This window comes from Protopterus annectens, chromosome 5.part1 (assembly GCF_019279795.1).
Source record: "Protopterus annectens isolate FY-2018-M chromosome 5.part1, PAN1.0, whole genome shotgun sequence".
Taxonomy (NCBI): domain Eukaryota; kingdom Metazoa; phylum Chordata; order Ceratodontiformes; family Protopteridae; genus Protopterus; species Protopterus annectens.
In genome coordinates, this window is record NC_056736.1 from 738400920 (window position 1) to 738418878 (window position 17959).

A 17959-nucleotide genomic window follows, 5' to 3' on the forward strand; every position below is an offset into this window, starting at 1 on the left:
TCCAAGTGTATGTGATCCGCTTATCCAAAAATTATTTGAGGTCTGAGTATGGCGGGGGGGGGGGGGGTTGAGTATAAATGAAGAGAGAGACAAACACAGATGGAGTGTTATGTTGAGTACATAACTTCTTTATCCGATGTTGTCAATCTTCATTTAATCCTTTACAAATGGGACAGTATCCCCAGCTACCTAAAATCCTGGGTGGACTCACGGAAATATATTCTTGAGCAGCATCAAGTCAAAGAATGATCTTCCCCTAGAGACCAAGTCCAGTTTGTAATGAGTAATAAGGGTATGGGGAAGAAGCCCAAGTAGCTCCTGCATATATATCATCCACTGAAGCTCTAGATTGAAAGACCGCTGAAGTGGCTACAGACTTTGTAGAATGTGCTTTGACAGGTTTAGGCAAGGTTAATTTATTCTTATAAATGAATGAAATGCAGTCTTTCAGTCACTTACAGAGAGTAATCTTGCTAAATGCCTTGCCCAAATTTGCACTGGGAAAAGAAACCCACATTTGACTTGATTGTCTTATATCTTTCGTTCTTTGAAGGAAGAAACTTAACGGTCTACGGACATCTAGTAAATGCAGGGCATATTCTCCTTTGTTAGAATGATTTGGGAAGAAAACCAGTAAATTAATCATCTGGTTAAGATTAGCCTCTGATACTACCTTGGGTAGAAAGCAAGGGTTTTTCGTAAAGATACCTCATGCTTATGGAAAATTATTTAAGAGGGTTCAGACGATAAGGCCTGGATCTCTGAAACCCTCCTGGCGGAAGTAATGGCTAAAGAAACAGCGTCTTCCAAGATAAAAACTTCATATCACATTCCACAGAGGGTTCAGAGGTGGAATGTATTATTGCATGTAGTAATATGTTCAGGTACCGAGAAGGAGTGGGATCTTTGAACAGGGGGTTTAACAAAAGTGTGCCTCTTAGGAACGATTTACAAAGTCTATGACAGGCTAAAGAATGTTCTTCTAAACCATCATGAAAGTTAGGGATTGCAGCCAACTGTAGTCTGTTAGCGGAGGGAGGAGCTCCAGCATTGAACAGAGAGGATAAAGTCTAAAATATGCTCCATGGAAGCAGAAAAGGGACCATTTTGCTTTTCATGGGCCCAAATGGTAAATCTCTTCCATTTACTGGAGTACAATTTTCAAGTGGAAGGTTTATGAGCCAACAAAAGGATGTGGCATACTAGAGAGGAAATATTAGGACGCCTGGCAATTAATGGAATCGGAGGATCCACACAGTCAGCTTGAGGTTCAAAACGTTTGGGTGAACAAGACCATCTGGATGGGACAGAAGTTCTGGTGCTGGGTCCAGAATCCAAGGTTGTCAACTTGAGTGCTTTCTGTAAAAATTTGGGGATTAGAGGCATCAGGGGAAAGACATACAGGAGATCAGGGGGGGCAACTGTGAGGAAAGCGTCTCTGGGTGACCTTCCCTGAGGGGGAATTAGGGCAAAGTAATTGTTGCAGTTGTTGTTGAGGGGAGACGTGACCAGGTCGCAGCAAGGTTGATCCCAATGACAGAAAATCATTTTCAACACTTCCAGATCGAGAGACCACTCATGAGGCTGAAAGGATGCATCTGCTCAGCTAGTCTACAAAAACATTAACTCTCCGGAATGTGCGTTGCTATCAGAAAGCAGTTGGAAAAGGTTGCCCACTGCCACACTCTTAGAGCTTCTCAACAAAGGGATTAACACTTGGTTACTCTCTGCTTGTTCATGTACCAAACCACTGACACATTGTCCGTTTGAATTGCAATAGTCCCCTGAGGAAGAGCTGTATGAAAGACCTGCAACACAAGAAGCATCGCACTTATCTCCAGGACACTGATGTGCAAGTTTGCCTCTAATGGGCCCAAGTTCCTTGGACCGTCTTGCCCAGATAATGCCCCCACCCCATCTGGGAGGCATCTGTGGTCACTTTGGCAGTGGGTTCTGGAAAAACAAAGGGACAACTATGAAGAATTTGTTCAGAATGTAGCCACCAAAGAAGATCCATTTTGCAATGGTTGGTGATCAGGACTTGGTCTGACAGAGGGTGGTGAAAGATAGACCACTGGGAAGCTAGTAGCCATTGCAGAATTCTCATATGTAACCCGGCTAATGGTACTAGAGTTTTAGAAGCTGCCATGGGTCCTAGAGCTTGCAAAACTAACTGAGCCAGAACTCTCTTTCTGCACATTAACTTTTGAACTTGAACCACAATTCTCTGTCATTCTGGAGGAAGTGATGCTATTGTTGAGTATTCAAGTACTGTCCCTACGAATTCTAAATTTTGTGTTGGAGTTAAATGTGACTTTTCTAGATTTACTGTAATTCTCACGTGGGCACAGATGTTGAGTGTGTAGTCTCTTGCTACTATTAATTGATGCTTGGTCGAAGCGGTTAGGAGTTGTCCAAGTATAGAAACACTCGAGCTGCTACTACTGCCATGCATTTGAACACCCTGGGGGCTGTGGCAAGGCCAAAGGGCAGTACTCTAACAACTGTCTCCCAGCCAGAAGTGGAGGAACTTTCTGGAGCATTTGTCCATTTTTACATGGTAATGCGCATCCTGAAGGTCTACTGAGCACATTCAGTCATCTTTCTTCAGGAAAGAGATAAAAGACCGTGCCATGACCATCTGGAACCTTGTCTGCCAAACAGATTTTTTCAGAACACAGAGATCCAAAATGGGTCTACAGTCCCCTGTCTTTTTTGGCACTAAAAAGAATCTTCAATAGGTTCCGGATCCTTCTTGTTCTAGCAGGACTTCTTGGATGACTTTTGTCCAGCAGTTTCTGAACTTCTTGCACTGCTGAATCCCTCTGACTGGGTGGAACATTGGGTATTTTCTTGTGTGTGGGGGGAGGTTGAAAAAAGGGAATGATACAGCGTCTGGATATGATCTGTTGCACCCAGGAATCTGTAAATTTTAGTCACGCTTTTAGGCGCAAGGACAAGTGTCTCTCAACTGCCTTGGGAGTAAGAAAATCGGGCCTCCCTTCAGATATGCTGACAGGGCTTCCCTGGAAAAGAATCCCTGAAGTCCTAGTTTTGCAGACCACCTCTGCCACAAGGCCAACGTCTTCTGTTTTGGTTACCCCATCTGCCCCCTGGGGGAACGCCCACCACGTTGGTCTTGGAAAGGCCCTTGAGATTTCCAGAACCACATTTTCCACCACTCCTTTGGTGCTAAAAAAAAATGACCTCTGGGGAGTGAAGAAATGTACGCCCAGAGCAGAAAGGGTCTTACCATCCTTCTCACACCTAGATAAAAAGTCTCTTACTTTAGGGCCAAACAAGGAAGTTCTGCCAAAAGGATTGACGAAAGAAGACGAATGATTCCGCAAAGTCACATAGGTGCATCTAGGCAGGTTTCCTTATGGCTACGCCTGTACCTGCTGCTGTAGATGTCCCTTCGGCTATATGAGCGCTCAGTCTCATGGACAAGTTGGACACAGACTTCAGGGTAGCTAACTGGGAAGCCATTTTCTCTTGGACTCGCACAGCTACAGCTCCCGCCAGGGTGTCTGACAACTCTTTAATCAGATCCCATTGGACTCTGGTGAAATGTGCCAAAAAATTGAAGGACTTTATAGTGAAGGTCGATGAAGCATAGACCCACTTCCCAAATATGTTCATAGCCAGAAACTCCCTGTTGGGCAGAAGGAGAGAGGAACTCTCCTCAGCGAATTCCTTTTTAGTGGCAGCTGTTACAACCATAGCATCTACAACTAACTCCCTGACCCAAAACTGTTTATTGTCGGGAGCAGAAAGCATCTTATCAGGTCTTTTAGGAATGTGCTCGATGGTATCTGTATCCTTCCACACCCGCTATGAAATCAACTGAATGAGCTCATCAGCAGGCGACATCACCCAAGACAGACAGCAGGGTGCAGAAAGCCTGCAGGTAAACAGATTCATCATAAAAGGGTTTTGGGACTTCCAGCCAACCTTCTGTTTTAAAATTTCCAGGATGCTTCCAAATGAGACATCTTCAGAGGATGACCTTGGGGACCCTTCCTCTCATCGAAATCTGTCTCCTCAGTGATTGATTCCTGGGGAAAATCCAATTGCTTCCTCTTCTACGTCTTTTTCTGAGGGACCTCCTCAGGGGGATAATCTGGGGAGCTATCAGAAGATGACAGTATCGGAGTCTGTGACACTTGATGCTTCAGCACCTGCTGTCCCAGTGGAGAGGCAGGAGGAACAACATAACTGGGGGGGGGGGGGGGTACCTGTTTTGAGGGGGGAGGTGCCAACTGAGTCCTTGCAAGAAAAAGGGCCATCTGCATAGCCTCAAAGGCCGGCTCACCTGAAGTGGGAAGGGAGCCCAGAATTGAGATAGACTGCTTCGGAACCAGGGTCACTCTGCACTCTGAAAAACCAACCCTTGAGACCGAAGCTGGAGCCAAACTAACTCCAGCTGAAGCTTCAAGGAGCAGTGATGGCTCCGAAAAACCTGGAGTCAAGAACTGTCCCCTGGAACTGACAGGGTAACTACGGCTTTGGGAGGTCTCCAATTCAGAAACAGCTGAAGATCTCAGGGTAGCTACTGGCTCCAAAGAAGCGAACTCCGGAGCTGGTACAGATGGCACGGGAGATCTGGAACAGAGGATTCTAAGACCTACAAGGAGGTTAGAGGAGGAGTAATTGGTGGTGTAAAGGAAGTTTTGGTACCAAGACCTGAAGGGGTCGGAACTGAAGGGGGGAATGAAAGCCCTCTAGCCCATAACATTTTATTTACTAGCCTCTCAACAGTGAGTTCAGAAAGACTTTTGGTGGAGCAGACCAACTACGCAGAAGGGGACTTAGGCCTCTGCAAAAAAACTTCTGGAAGCTCCACAGCAAAAAGATCAATTGAGGGTAAGTACATAGTTCTAGGCAATGTGGTCTTAGCAGGTGAGACAGTAGTAATTTCCTGTATCAAGGCCTTCAAAGCTGAAGGGCTCAAAATGACAGTCAGTGCCAGAATGGACATCGGCACCAGAGTGTCAGCAGCAGAGGCCTGCAGTTCAATGCAAACTTTCGGAACTGAGTGTTAAAATTTCTCAGCTTTCCGAACCAACTGGGAGATCTGAACTAAGAGACTTCTTTTCTTGCTTTTTTTTCCCAAAATAGCTACTGAAAAATTTCACACTATACAAAAAGTGACAGCAGAAAGAATATTATTTTTAATATTTTTATACATTTAAAAGAAAGAAAGGGGGAAGGGACTATCAAGCAATGACAGTCGCATAGAGGTACACAAGCGTGTTCAGGGGACAGGAAAAAACTATGAAAGACAGAGGGAGGAAACTATCAACGATAACAGTGGGAAATACACAAGTGTAAAGGGAAAATGAATCAACAATGAAACTTGAGGACTACACTAAGTTTAAAAAGAAATATTAAAGGAAAAAGAAGCAGAAACTGTAAAAAAAAAAAAAAAAAAAATTTACTTAAACCCGCTAACACTGTAGAGTAGCAGCTGAATGCGACCATTTTGGAAAGCGGCAAATGAGATCTGAGGTAATTGAGAGAGAGGGATGGATTCTGGGTAGAGTTGAAGCTTGAGAGTTTTGGGCTACAGCGAGCTCTGTAGTAATGGTCGAGTTGGTTCCGATATCAGAACCGAATCCCATCTGTCAAGGATAAAAAGAAGCTGGACAACATCAAATATAATAATAAAAAAAAATTCTTACTCAGACTCAGGACTACTGACCTATATATAGCCACTTTCCACTGACTGACAAAAATAAGTGAAAAAATATCTGTTCAACATATGACCGTCTGCTCTGCGAATTATGTATCAGTGAACAAAGGTAAAATCTCTGGGGGTTCACGAACCACAGGACAGCATTTGAGTGTGTTATCAGCTACTCAGTCAAATAATTGGGATTCACAGGTTTGAGGACGTACAGGTTTAAGTAAAATATGGTACTAGCTAGTAATTAAAAAGCCTGGAGAGGCCAGCAAATAAGAAATATGGAGAACCTCAATGAAAAACAATAAGAAAAGGAGAAAATAAAATTCTATCTGGGAAGAATCCTCTAGCTGTTCAGCAAAAAACAGTTCAAATGTCAGCTTTGCTATAGGAAGTGGCTTCCAATAACTTAGAAATAAATTAAATACACTCGGGTTTAAAAAAAAAAATGTGACAAAATACTTAAAACTCAAACAACAAAAGGCAGGAAAAACTAGCTATTCAGATGAACGGATAAAAATCACAAGGTGAAAATAAGAAAAGCCTGGATGAGCTTCTAAGAACATCAGTTTAAAATATAGTACAGTTAGAAGGCAGAGCATACAGAAAAACTGAGATTTTTTGCTGCACCAGTGAAAAGTAAAAGAACAGACTGCATTAATTTCATGAAAGTACAAATAAGAAACTGGACTGGTTACACAGCAGAATTTGTTAACTTAAAGGGTACATCTAGACATGCTCCAAACCTGGCCATGAGAAAGCATCCAAAACCTGCAATAAAGATGGAACTATACCAGCACACAGAGTTGCTCCTGACATAATTGTGGAAGAAAGAAAAAGTATTCAACCAGGCAGAAGAGAAGCAAGTTTATCCCATTAATCATGAAATGTTGAGAAGCAGGTGAGAGATTCAAGCTGCTGTATCTAGCCATCTTCAGAATATTCTTCTTGCAGATCAAAGGTGTTGTTTGACACAGATGATGCAAAGGAGGAAATAGAGTTTATTCAGCGAGTTGGCTAGTTAGTAGAAAGGGATTCTGCTTCGTATTCTTCTGACAAGAAAGCCCAGAGAGACTTTGCCAGTGAAACATTTTCAATTATTCCAAAGGAAAATACTCAAGTTACACCCTCTCTATATATGACTTATCTATTTTTACTAACCTCCATATCTCTCAAATCACATCTAGGGTAACACTATAAATGTACCAAGATTTGCATTTAACCTGCCTCACAAAACTCATCATTTGCACTTCAATGTGTTCTGAACGTTAGAACTCCTCCATCAACTAAACCACATACAACTTCTTCAAACATGCAAAATCCTACATAACGCCTCTACCTGCCCTTCTCCTTCCTCAGTACCTTACCACTATATCTCCTGAATCGTCCACTGTGTTCTTAAGGTAAAAACTTGCTTGAAATCTGAAACCAAAAAAATAAGTATGGGACAAAGTCTACACTCGCATCGTATAGCTAAACTATGGCACTCTATCCCGCATGCAACCAGAAATATATCTATCCTCCATTTATTTAAGTCCTCACTCAAAGAATCTCTCACTAACTTGGGGCTGAGTATTGTAGCACTATCTACATTAACACATACTACACATTTTACCTCTCATCTTACTATCTAACTGTACTTTGCAACTCCTGCCTTCTCCCTTTTCCTGGAGGGGTCTTATCTTTTCATCACTGCACTTTGCAACTCCTGCCTTCTCCCCTTTCTTGGAGGGGTCTTATCTTTTCATCACTGCACTTTGCAACTCCTGCCTTCTCCCCTTTCCTGGAGGGTCTTATCTTTTCATCACTGCACTTTGCAACTCCTGCCTTCTCCCCTTTCCTGGAGGGTCTTATCTTTTCATCACTTCCATTTTCTTTTATTCTCTCTCTCCCTCATGGCGTCACTTTTCCTTTCTTCTACTCCATAGTACTCATCCCCCTTTCCCTAACTCCCCCACTCCTTACTCTCCTCAACACCAACTCTTCCTATAACTCTTGTATAAACTTCATTTAATTTACATGTCTTTCTGAATCCCATACAACTTCCTCCTTTTCCACATGAAGCAAACTTAATTTGCAGCAGCTACATGTCCATATACTTAAACTAGATGTAAACGGCCTTTGCCTATTATCCCATGTTCTCCTTATTTTTTGCCATCTGCTCCAATGTCTCATGCTCACCATTTTTCTTTTTTGGCCCTAGTGCAACAGATTACATTTCTTATACTTTTTATAGTGATTGTTATATTTGTTTTATAACTTGTCTCTCCTTTTACAATTCTGTATCCTATATGTTTCACTGTCAAAATGTATGTTTATCTATTTTAACTACATATTTAATGCTGTCATACTCTCTGGAGCTTTTCTCCCCATGCTGCCAAAGTAAATGTCTATTACTAACCAGTTGGACTTTCCTTGTAAACAAATGTCAATACTTACATAAAAGCAGAGCAGCTCACTAGAAGACAAAAATTAAATAACCAGTACACCAGTGTCTGCACGAATACTAATCCCACAAGTCTTACTAAGTTGGAGACAAAAACGTTTTATTGAATAAAAGATCACTAGAAGAACTTTAACCTGAGACTTCTGCTGTGAGATGGAGATGAGCAAGAAAAAACAGTCAACACTGTGAATTCAGTAAATAAATGGGAGACTACAAAGAATCAATGCAAAAAAAAAAAAAAAAAAAAAAAAATATATATATATATATATATATATATATATATATATATATATATATGGATCTACTACTATTCACCAAAAGCACATTTCACTGAAACACATTTCACCGTGCACTTTTCACCGAAAACACAATTCACAGAAACACATTTCACCGAAAGTTGTAGATGGCCTTTTCCCCACTGTAGTGCGACCCTGGAGTTAGTATATATAGTAAGGGGGGGGGTGTGTGGGAGGCATATACATGTAATTGCAATATATTACTGTTCTCTGACAATGATATATACATACACCGCCACACCCCCCCCCCCCCTTACTATATATACTAACTCCAGGGTCGCATTTCGGTGAAATGTGTTTCTGTGAATTGTGTTTTCGGTGAAATTAGCTTTCTGTGAAAAGTGCACTCTAATTTGATTTTCGGTGAAATGTGCTTTTAGTAGTAGATCCATATATATATATATATATATATATATATATATATATATATATATATATAGATATACAGATAAAGTAGCTGAAAAAAGACTGGAATTGTGTTGAATGGGTTAAACTGGTGGGTGGCCTCTAAAGCATATACCCCATTTTATGTCATTAATATTTAGGAGGACACTCAAGGGACTGAATAAATAACCGCAAGAAAAAACGTCTTCTTTCAACAGCGTTGTTAAACATACGAGACAGATATACATACAATAATGTCAAAGAAAGCAGACCATAACACTTGATTTTAATACGGTATGCGCTCTCTATTTTAACAAATTTCATTCATGCATTCATTCCAGCATTACATAAATATCCCAGTTCTTACCTTCTTTTAAATTTCACTCCTCCTCCTGAACATTATTGTTCCTACAAATTACATTTATTTCTAGGTAATTTGCACTTTACCTTTTCTAAAGATCCCACCTTCAGTTATTCTACCTCTTTTACAATATTTAGCATTTCAGTTGCATTTGATTTAGATTTTGAGTTTTATTTTCTAGCATTTTTTTTCAGTCAATAGCATTCGAATTAGTAAAGCCTTACTATGGCTGGGCAAATCAGATCAGATCTTGTATCTCAATTCAGAAAAAGAAGTTATGTACCTACCATAACGTTCCATGTGTGTTGTCCATCTTACCTGCATTCTTTACTGATGAGTTCGGAACCGATCCTCGGTTCCGACTCGGCCATTTACCAAAGCTCGAGGTCTTCAACTAGCTCGTCGTTTATTCCCTATCCCATGATCTCTAGTGCCTTCCCCAGATCTTGTTTGTCTGTATACTAATGCTCACGTGCAACTCCCTATTACTTATAAGACTTTATGTGAAGTTGTCCTATCTCGCCTTCATTCTTTACTGAAGGGACAGCATCCTTAGCACCATCTTGCTTGGGTGGCTCACGGGAGTACAGTCTTCAGAACAGTGGACCCAAAGGAGGCCCTGTCCCTGGAGGCCAAATCTACTTTGTAACGAGTGATAAAGGTATGAGAGGCCTTGCCCATGTCGCTGCAGCACAAACAGTTATCTATTAGTAATTTTGCACGAAAAGCAGAAGAGGTGGAAACAGCCTTAGTAGAGTGAGCTTTTATTTTGTCTGAAAGCTGTTTATTTACTGACTTATAAGTGAAAGAAATACAGTCAGACAACCCACCTGGATAGAATAGCTTTTGCTACTGCCGCACCTTTTTTGCAGTCTGAAAATGATACAAACAGCTGTTCAGTCTTTCTAAGCTCTTTTGTTCTGTGTAAATAGAAACGTAACTATCTATGAATATCAAGTAGGTGTAACATATATTCTGCCTTATTGCCATACTTGGTGGAAAAACATGGTAAGTCTATGGACTGATTTAAGTTGGATTCTGAACATACCTTTGGTAGGAAAGATGGGTTTGTACGGAGTGATACACTGTCATTGTGGAATAATAAATACGGGGGGTTGATAGATAATGCCTGTAGTTCCAAAACCCTCCTAGCTGAGGTGATAGCCACTAGGAAAATAGTCATCCATGTTAAGAACTTTAAGTCACATGATGATGCAGGTTCAAAGGGGGGAGAAGAATTATCCGAGATAGTACAAAAATTCAGATTCCATGGTGGTAGTGTGGGCTTAAATGAGTGGTCTCAAAAGATTAGTGCCTGTCAGAAAAGCTTTAGAAAGTCTGTGGGACATATTTGGCCCTTCATTCCCAAAATGAAAATATGAAATTGCTAATTGCACTCTAATAGTAGCTGCTGCTGCTCCCTCATTAAAAAGATTCGTCAAGAACTCCAGGATGGAAGATATAGGTGCCGAATAAGGGTCAATATGATTCTCTAAGACCCAGACTGAAAATCTTTTCGATTTGCTAAGATATCATTTTCATCACTACAGCCATCTCAGCTGACCTGTTTCAGCTCCTGCTTCACATCTGGAATACATTTTGGATTGCACCTGGTTTCTACAACAAGCTTTCTGTACTTTTTAAGGGACCAAGATGGGGACCAGGAAAGCTAAGACTGGGTCTTCCAGAGGAAATTCCCAAGGTTTGCTGTACTTTGAAAGTAGAACCGGTATACCCGAAGAAGAAAAACAGTAATTCTTCAGATATGGGACTGATGCACAATTATCAGTACAAGCAGAGGTCATTGTCACCTTTTCATGCAAATGTCCGAGAGCAGCGAACAAGACATGGTGGTTACATTGGTGAAGCTGGTGGACTTTCAAGAGAAAAAGAGCGACCTTTGGAACATTACAGTTTGCATGATGAGCGTAGCACTTCATACACACACCAATCTCATACACACCCCACCCTCTCTCATACATACACCACACCTCACACATCTATACTACAATGCCTACCTTCCCACAACAAGCTCTACTACTATCTACCCTTTTAATATCCCTAACCTACATTACCCAACTTAGCCTCCACACTAATACATACCTACCTCTAACCACACACACCACCACCTCACACCCCCAGATATATCCCACTCATATTCACAGATCTCTCCAGAACTTTACTCCTCCAGCCCATCCAATCTTTTCAAACTCTCCTTACTCCCTACATCACACCATCTCCTCACCCCACTCTATCTACTTTCTCTAAGACAACCCTCCCCCCAAAAAACATACTTCCCTTTATCCTCTACTTTTCTTCAATCAGCTCCTCTCTCTCATATCTCACTCTCTCTGTCAGGTGACATCTACCCTAACCCAGGCCCAACCCCTACCTGTACCCACCCTAACCCAAGTTCTAATCAACACAAACACAAGACTATCCGCCTCATGACCCTAAATGCACAAAGCCTCCATAATAAAATCCCCAGCCTTCATGCCTGGCTCTCTTACAACCAGCCAGACATAACCGCTGTCTCTGAGACCTGGCTAAAACCCTCCATCAGAGATAATGAAATCCTTCCTCCAGGCTACAACATTATACGCAATGATAGAACTCATAGAAAAGGAGGTGGCGTAGCAAATATCTACTCCTCCACTCTCACTTTTACTCCATTGACCAACCCCATCCCAACATTTGCCAATGCAGAAATGACTGTAGGCTTTCTAAAACTTAACTATAAATCCATCTGCATCTGCTCCATCTACATCCCACCCGGAGACAATACCAAAACTCTGGAAGACATCCTCTCTTGGTTTAACTCAAACATCAAATATGAAACCTACATTCTTGGTGATGTAAATATTAACTGGACCTCCTTCCTCATAGATACCCCATCTCACTCTATCAACCTCTACAATTTCACCCAACTAATAGACCTCCCTACTAGGCCAAACAAAGATGGTTCCTCCGGTACCATCTTAGACTGGATATTAACAACACATCCCAACCGTATCTCGAAAGCTGGTGTAATACCAGACCCCCTAGGCGACCACTTACCAGCCTTCACTGACCGCCTATCCTCACACATAGAAAAACAACACATTTTCAAACAATCTCGTAACCTATCTTCCTTCAACCCCGAAATCTTCCCTGAATGCCTCAAGGTTACTAATTGGTCCCCACTGAAAATCCTTCCACTAGATAATGCCGTCACATATTTTAACCAAACCTTCCTTACCTTACTTGATAAAGTAGCCCCTTTACAAACCAAACGTATCAAAACAAATTCCTGCCCCTGGCTATCCCAAGAAACTAAATTGATACTCACTCAGAGAAACAAAAAGTGGAAACTGTACCAAAAACAGAAAAACCCCACCACCCTCCAAGAATATAAACATCTTCGTAACCTGGCCAAAAAATCAATAACAAAAGATCGCAAAAACTACTACAGCAGTCTGCAATACAAACACTCAAACAATCCAAAGAAATTCTGGACATCCATCTCTTCAATACTCAACCCTGGTAATACTTCCAACCCCTGCCCCAATCCCAACCTCTCAAGTCTTGAAACGGCCACTAACTTCAACACATTTTGCATTGATTGTATAGCTAAATTATCCTCCACTTTCCCCAATCCATCCATCATTACTAACCCCTCACCCTGCACCCCAAACCCTCTCTCATCCCCCTCCTCCACTGCTATTCTCACTTAAATGGGTCTCCACCTATACTATAAAAAGACTACTGCAAAAGCTAAAACCATGCCGCAATGCCCCTGACAACCTTCCAGCAAATGTTCTTCAAATATCAGCCGAATCTATAGCCTATCCCATATCCATCCTCATTAATAGATCCATTCAGGAATCCTATGTACCAACCATCTGGCGTTATGCAAACATAATTCCTCTCCACAAAGGTGGTAAGAACACAGACACTACCAACTTCAGACCCATAGCTATACTCTCTCCTCTCTCTAAAATTCTAGAGAAAGCCATCCACTCCCAGCTCATGCCCTACCTAATCCAGCACAAACTCCTCTTTCCCACCCAGCACGGCTTCCGCCCAGGCCACAGCACCATGACAGCCCTCATTTCCTTCCTCAAAACAGTCAACCTAGCACATGAGAGCGGCAAATACGTATCTTCTCTTTTTCTTGACCTCTCAAAGGCATTCAACACTATTTCCCATTCCCTCCTCCTGTCCCAGCTCTCACACTTGCATCTATCTCCCTCAACCCTAGACTGGTTCTCCAGCTACCTTTCCACGCGCCAGCAAGCTGTACAATGGAAAGAGTCAACCTCCCCTTTCTTACCTACACCCACAGGAGTTCCCCAAGGATCAGTACTTGGCCCTCTGCTCTTCAACTTATTCATTAACAACTTTCACCTCTCCATCCCTGAAGCCTCAGTCATCCAATATGCAGATGACTCCACTATCATCTGCTCAGCCTCCTTCCCCACCAAACTTCTACTTAATACCCAAACAGCCTTCTCCAAAATTGAATCATGGATGCAATTGCATCACTTGGCCCTAAATGCCAACAAAACAAAGCTAATGATATTTACTCCCACTAAAACTTTCCAGTTCCACAAAGTCCAATTTTCCATCAAAAGCCACAATAACACCCCTCTTGAAATCGTTCCTAGTACCAAACTACTTGGCATTACCATCGATGAAAACCTAAAATTCGACTCCCACATCCTCTCAGCAATCAAAAAAACCCACCAGAAAATCGGCCTCCTCTACAGACACAACTACTACCTTACTCCATCTTCCCGTCATACCCATGCATCTACCTTCCTTCTCCCCTCTCTCTTGTACGGTGCTCCCCTATTCTCCAACCTACAACTCGGGCTCCGTGCTAAACTTGAGGCCTGTTACAACAAAATCTGCAAGTTTGCAACCAATTCTAAGAACTCTTCCCATCACTGTCACTCCCTACACACCCTAAACTGGCTAGAACTCCACAACCACCTAAAGTACTTACAACAGCCCACAAACTCATCTTTAAACCAGCAGAATGCCCCTCTCTTGCTAAATCTCTAACACCCTACACACCTACCCGTACCCTGAGATTCACAGGCCAAAACCTCCTGCATGTACACAAACCCATCCACCCAACTGGTAAACTACTACTATCCCACACTATAGCCAAACTAAGGAACAATCTCCCCTCACCACTACGTAATATACCTAACCACAACAATTTCTAATCCATGCTTCTCTCCCATCTCTCCTCCAAATGGGAATGTCCTTCACATGCTCCCACCTAAAACTCCCGCACTACTAACTCCACACCTAAATCATCATTTCTTTGCCTACTTTAACTTAATTCAGAGATCTTGCTCAGAACACCTTTTCATAAATCTTTTGCATGCATGCCTCTGGCCTACCTTACTCATATTCTCAAACTTTCATTGTTTGTTTTTCTTATCCATTGTACCCATAATATTGTTTTCCTCTGTAATATTGTTAATTTGTCTCTATTCGTATGTATTTGTATGTCTGTTTGGGGCTTTTCCCCTCGGGTCTCCACTGAAAATGGGTAATTCTTACCCAGCTGAACCAACCCGGTTAACAAATGCAAATAAATAAATAAATAATAATTTTCACGCTGATGTCTTGTGAGAAGATATCAGAATGTGTTGTACTGCAGATGAAAGGTTTTGTAGCCTGGCTATATTTGGAATTGGAAGCTGTCAACTTAAGGGTCCGAATGGCTGGATGGGGAGCCCCCAATGAATGGATCAGATCATCTGGCACTGGGTTCAGAATCCAAGGCTCCTCCTGAAGATGAGGCCGCAGGAAGGGGAACCAAATTTGGTGAGACCAGTAAGGGGCTGTCAGTATTAAGGTCCTTCCCAATAGACTGGCTTTCTGAAGAACTTTGGGTATCAATGGAAAGAGAGGGAAGGCATAGAGGAGACCGGGGGGACCAATGTTGCACAAGTGCATCCCTTGGGGGTTCCCACGGAGGGGGGGGGGATCAGGGCAAAGTAGCTGCTGTATTTTGTGCTCATGGATGCAGCAAAAAGATCGCAGCAAGGCTAGCCCCATTTTCAGAAAATCATTTCCGCTACTTCTTATTGTTATCCTTTCTGGCAGAAGCTTTACCATCATTGTAGTAGTGTCTAAATCTGCGCCTATAAAAAACAGTATGTTGAGATGGCAATAAGGCAGATTTTTCGTAGTTTATTGTAATCCCTAAATGAGCACAAAGATTCAAGGTGGTGTCTCTTGCTTGTGTTAGTAGATGCCTGGTGGTGGCGGTCATCTAGGTATGGAAACACTCGGAATCTTGAACGTCTCAGGTGAGCCATAACCACTGCCATGCATTTGGTGAACACTCTGGGGGCTGTAGTGAGACCAAAGGGCAGAGCTCAAAACTGGCAGTGACTGACTCCCAGCCGAAAGCACAGATGACTCCTGGATGGCCTGTCCATTTTTATATGACAGTACGCATCCTGGAGGTCTATAGAGCACATCTAATTGCCTTTTCCCAGAAAGGGAAGTATCGACTGCAGTGTTACCATCTGGAATTTTGTCTTTTTTACAGATTTGTACAGTTTGCTGAGATTCAGTATGGGTCTCCAGTCCTCTGTTTTCTTTGGAACTAAAAAGAACCCTGAGTAAGTCCTAGATCCTATTTGGTCTGCAGGGACCAGTTGGATGACTTTTTTTAGCAACTTTTTTTTTATCTCAAGGGTTGCTTGTTTCCTGTGAATGGGTGGAATATCCAGAATGTTTCCGATATGTGGAGTGGGCATGGAAAAGGGTATGGAGTAACCTCTGGGTATGATGCTTTGTACCCACTTGTCTTTTACTTTTAGCCAGGCATCTGGGTACAACGATAACTGACCCCTGACTGCCTCCAGAGAGGGACAGGGGGCCTCCTTTCAGGAGCACTGAAAGGGCTTCCAAAGAAGGATTCTCCATCACCCTGGTTCTGCGGACCCCCTCTGCCACGTGGCCAGCGTCTTTCATTATTGCCTCCTCCACTGCGCCTGGAGGAAGGTTTACCATGTGTGTCTTGAAAAGCTCCCTGGGGTTTTCAAAACCACAACCCCCCCACCTTTGACCCTTAGGATAGGGTCTAGAAGGAGTGGAAAACGGTCTCCGATGGCAGAGAGATTATTTCCTTCCTGTTCACATTTGGTTAATGTTTCTTTGATTTTAGGCCCAAACGAGGATGAGACATCCAACCAAAGGGGTTAATAAAGGAAGACTTAAAGGATTCCACATTTACAAAAGCATATCCAGGAATGTCTCCCAAGGGCAATTCCTGAACCAGCTGACCTACTCACTTCATCGGCTGCATAAGAAACAAGCCTCATGAATGAGTTCACTACTGAATTAAGGGTAGTGAGTTGGGATGATACCTTATCTGCTACCCCCGTAGCTATTGAACCCTGGAGAGTGTCTCCAAGCTCCTTCAGGGGATCTCTCTATAATCTAGTGAAATGGGTAAGGTAATTCAGGGACCTGAGTATAAAGGTCACTAAAGAAAACATGTGCTTTCCATATCTGTCCATCGTGTGCGAGTCTTTGCTCGGGGGATGAACAGATGTGGACGTTTCCGAAAACTCCTTCTTGGTAGCTGCCGCCACCACCACCTTTAGTCAGAAAAGTTTCATCTTCTGGGGAAATGCTAAATTTATTTGGCCTCCTAGGGACAGGCTCCACTGTGTCTGGAGACTTCCACTCCTTTCGACAAACTAGTTCCATGAGTTCGTTAAAAGGTGGAGACATCCAAGTGGTGGAAGGGCGAGACCTGAAAGCCTTCAGGTAAACAAAGTCCTCATCAAAAGAGGTGATGGGTTTCCAGCCGCTTCTCTGTTTAAGGATCTCTAGGATGACTGCAAAGGAGACTTCCTCAGAGGGCGACTTTAGGGACCCTTCTGAGTCATCGAGGTCCATGTCTGACGTGACAGACACCTGTGAGGAGTCCAAATACTTCCTCTTGCATAATCTCTTTCGAGGGACCTCTTCAAAAGGGCATTCCAGAGAGGTTTTGGAAGAGAAGGGTTCGCCCAATAGAGCATCCTGAGGCACTGGGTCTCTACGTCTGTGTGGAATTGGTTGTACTGAGATGGACAACAGTGCCTTTGGGGGAGGAACGGCTGGACCTGACTGTGTGGCTGCCCGTGGGGACAGTGTTCTCCTCGTAGCCTCGAAAGCCTCCCACCCATGATCTCAGGAAACTCCTGGTTCCAAAGATCCAGAAGGTCCCCCCAGCACCATGGAGATTGGCTCCAAAGCTGAAGTAGGAGCCGAACTCGCATGCACAGAGGCCCTGAGAGGCAAAATTGGATCAGAAAAAATCTCGGCCCGACTCTCCTCCCCGGACCTGACTGGAGAATGTCAACTTCTAGACCCCTCAGATGGCACTGAGGTAGTTGAAGCAGTTGGAGCCAAAGATCCTGAAGCAGGTCTCTGCTCCGTTGATTCCACCACTATCAGCTCTGTGCATTCTGGCTCCAAACCCGGAACTCAGGTTGGAGAAGGAATCAATGTTTAAGGGACAGGTCTGGTTGGTTCAGAGGCCCACTGGGTTGGTTACGAAAACAGTTTTGCCAGCGCCGGTGTCCTCAAGAGTCTCTGCACCACAAGATCCTTGTCATAGTTGGAAAGACTTCTAGAGGATCAAGAGGAGGGAGATGGGGATCCTGTGGTCTGTAAAAAGGGCGACCTTAATGTAGGAGATACCGGCTCCAGATCAGGGGACAGGCTCCTCACTTGGAAAACCAACGGCTCTGATGTCAGTGAAGCTGAGGTGGATGGTCTCT

General features: G+C 43.0%; 1 protein-coding gene across 1 annotated transcript in view; it reads right to left on the reverse strand.

Annotated features, from left to right (window-relative positions):
• NBEA (neurobeachin) overlaps positions 1–17959 on the reverse strand; it is a 4581458-nt gene that overhangs the window by 2567000 nt on the left and 1996499 nt on the right. The window contains exons 34-35 of the mRNA XM_044072852.1: positions 16656–17108; positions 3399–3834 (exon numbers count right to left, since the gene is read on the reverse strand). Of these exons, the coding sequence (XP_043928787.1) occupies positions 3399–3834; positions 16656–17108 (889 nt within the window). The remainder of the gene's footprint in view (positions 1–3398; positions 3835–16655; positions 17109–17959) is intronic.